Below are 3,419 nucleotides of genomic sequence, written 5' to 3' on the forward strand. Positions count from 1 at the left end.
CCCCGGTTTTGCCTGTAAAGCTGTAACAGATAAGGTTTTATTAAGTAGATCCTGTACACACACACAGTCACACGATGGCCTCACAAGCTGCTACACGCAGTGACCAGAATGAATACATGGTATTTGAGCTCTTGCCATTGTGTGGTTAGCTTAGAGGAATTCAACCTTTCAAAATAGTGACTTCACCCTGGATTGAGTGTCACACACAGACAACACAAACAGCTTATCACCTGAAAATCAAAACATTAACGCCAGCACAAACATGTGTAACCTGCATGCAGAAACAGCTTGCAGAGAACAGTGTGCACAAACAAATGTTAAGCCACTTTATCACAGTAACAACATATCAGCGGCTGATGTGATGTCAACATTGGTTTCCAGGTGGTGTGTGAGGATATTATTTTTCCGTTTGTCTATTTGGTGACACTGTCACAGCACACAACCAGTGAAACCAGTGATTTTGACTTGTAATTTGCAGGAAATAAGACTACCAATTATACAAATATGGGTTATTGAGTTCAGCATGACAGCCGGATGAACCTGCAGGGAGTGAGTGGGAGGACAAAGAACACTTAACTATTAAAAGTATAATGTAAAAGTTAATCTTCAATGGGTCTCTTCACCTGTTGGCCTTGTTATAATTCACTGTTTCCATGGAATCACATCACAAGTGACGCGGCTCATTCACAAAAAAAAAAAAAAAAAAAAAAAAAAAAAGATCACAATCAGTGATTCGTTAGGTGAATCCACTATCTTGGCACTGAGTGAGAGGAAGGATCAGACAGACTATTTGTTTTAAGAGAGAGAAACATAATAACAATGGTTTCTATGTGGGCTGTTAAGTTGGCATGAACATCTGAGGTGCAGTCCTGAGCAGAGTGCTTTGATGTGAAAACACATGAATGTCTATCAGGGCATCTTTTCTCTCAGAGAGTTATTTAAATATTACACTTCCACCTGGAAAAATAGTGCAGAACATTGTTTTCCACTATGCATAAACTATTTTCCTAAACTTAAAAAAGTTAGTGTCTGTACTGCCTTAAAATTATAAGTTGACTGAATTTGACAAGACAAGTTGGAGCAATGATTTTTGTAATGATTCAAAACAAATGAACTTTTCAAGTCATATAAACTTGAGTTAATTGAGTTGTACTTGGAAAAAAAGAACAGCCTCAAACAATGTATGCTGGGAGCCTACACTGAAAAAAGAGAATTGCTGGACCAACTTAGAAAAACTTCTTCAGTTCACTACAACTGGTATAGAAATTAATTCAACTTATAATTTCATATCTCTCCAAAACTCAGCATCTCACACCAAAACAATCTAAATGGATAAATAACATGTAAGAGGAAAAAAATGTAATTTTGATTTTGGGATGAACTGTCCCTTTAAGTTAATGTCTCTATGATATTTACAGTGAGATTAAAATACTTTCAATTCTTCTGGAAAACGATTCAGGCTGTGATACAGTGGAAGTGACACTGAACTACCTGCAGGCACCACACCTTTACATACAAAGGAAACATACGCCACCTGGTTGTCTCGGGTGAAATAGTCCCCAGGTGTCTGCCAGATCACATTACACAGGTGAGGATAGTGTTGCATTTAATGACGTTTTCAGTGAGAATCATCTCTTAATTTTCTAAATACTATATTATTTGGTCGTGATGAAACTTTTATTGTGATCACAGTTTTATTAGAGACCATCAGGCACGCGATGTGAAGATGTTTCGTGATGCTCCAAAAGATCTTTTGAAATGATTTAACTCCGCCCCTCTTGGGTTGGTCCTGAGGTGAGGCGGCTATAAACTGCTGCTCACACACATCTGTAGGTAAGACGGGTTGCAGCACTCTGGCAGGTATGATAGCTGAAAAGGATTTCAGTGGATTCGGGTCGTCTTGACGCACACAAGGACTTTACGCAGAGAGAGATATTGGATACAGCGCTATCAAAGAGGACAATTCAACAAACAGCATGAAGTTGGAGGTGTTGTGTGGAAGTCATTATGACATGAAACACTTGGAGATGTCCAGTGATGCAGAGGGGAGTGTGCGCTCTCCTCTCTCTGCTGAGGAGGAGCTGGGGTCGGATGGGGACTGCGTGGCGCACAGCCCTCCGCCACCTGTTGCTCCATGCACCGGCACCAAGTCCAAGCCGTACACACGGAGACCCAAACCTCCGTTCTCCTACATCGCTCTCATCGCCATGGCCATCCGGGACTCCCCCTCTGGACGTCTGACTCTGGCTGAAATCAACGACTATCTGATGCACAAGTTTCCTTTCTTCAGAGGCAGTTACACCGGCTGGAGAAACTCGGTGCGACACAACTTGTCTCTAAACGACTGCTTTCTCAAAGTGCTCCGGGACCCGTCCAGACCTTGGGGAAAGGACAATTACTGGATGCTCAATCCTCATAGCGAGTACACCTTCGCTGACGGGGTGTTCCGGCGCAGAAGAAAGCGCATTGCTAATAAAAAGTTCAGCACAGAGCCGGAGGTGTCGGAGCGCGCAGAGGAGCCACAGAGCGCTCAGCAGTCGTCAGCCAAGACTGATTCACGTGTCAAGTTTACAAGCTCATTCGCTATAGAGAGCATCCTGAGCAAGCCCTTCATCAAGAGAGACTCACATTTTCCAGTGCACCCTGCTCTCACCTGGCCGCGCTACACTGAACTCACGATGCCTCATTCAAATACACCTGCTGCCTCATTTTCATACGTCAAGTCAGCTGGCTGCGGTGTGGACTCCTGCGCTGCTGCGCATGTGTCAAACAACTACGACTGTGCGCTTCTCCCTCACACAGTCCTGAGATATCAGAAATAAACTTTTCTATTTGATGATTGAAATCATCGAAGTGCACTGATGATGGACGTTATTGTGGTGGCAAGGTGTTACACTTTTTCTTTTCTTTTATCACTGGTGGTTTCTGCTTTTAAGCATCAGCATATTTGATATTCTCTACACAATCCTTTGTTGTAAATGTTACTGAACTGACCGTTAACTTTGCCGTGTTAAAAAATATGCACTTTGTTGTTTTGTCTGTTTCCTAAAAGATGCCCTTTACAATTAAATAAAAACACTAACAGTGATGATCTGCGTTTTGTTGTAACATTATTTTATAATAACTCTCATCACACAAACATATTTAACATGCAAAGATTAAGAAGCAACCGTCATAACCAAATTTTTTTCGTCGTCTGTGCAACTTGGTTCACATAAAAAAACAACTGAACACCGACTAACGTGGTGCATTGCTTCTTACATCATATCACTCCGCCAGTCTAAACCATCACTCCCATTACATGCAAGGTGTATCATATTCTGCAGTTCCTAATCTAAATTAAGGAGTACAATATGTATTGTATATATGTTAAATTTATTAAATTATGTAAAATCTGAATAATAAACCTGAATATAATG

General features: G+C 41.3%; 1 protein-coding gene across 1 annotated transcript; it reads left to right on the top strand.

Moving 5' to 3' along the window:
* Nucleotides 1-1,822: 1,822 nt before the first annotated feature.
* On the top strand, nt 1,823-3,088 carry foxq1a (forkhead box Q1a). Its single transcript, XM_084732180.1, is given in 3 exon segments — nt 1,823-2,705; nt 2,707-2,754; nt 2,757-3,088. Coding segments are annotated over 3 exon segments (843 nt in total). The 5' UTR covers nt 1,823-1,976; the 3' UTR covers nt 2,823-3,088.
* The last annotated feature ends 331 nt before the right edge of the window (nt 3,089-3,419 follow it).

The sequence above is a fragment of the Lutjanus erythropterus genome, chromosome 12 (assembly GCF_056507025.1).
Source record: "Lutjanus erythropterus isolate fLutEry1 chromosome 12, fLutEry1.hap2, whole genome shotgun sequence".
In the NCBI taxonomy this organism is placed as follows: Eukaryota; Metazoa; Chordata; class Actinopteri; order Lutjaniformes; family Lutjanidae; genus Lutjanus; species Lutjanus erythropterus.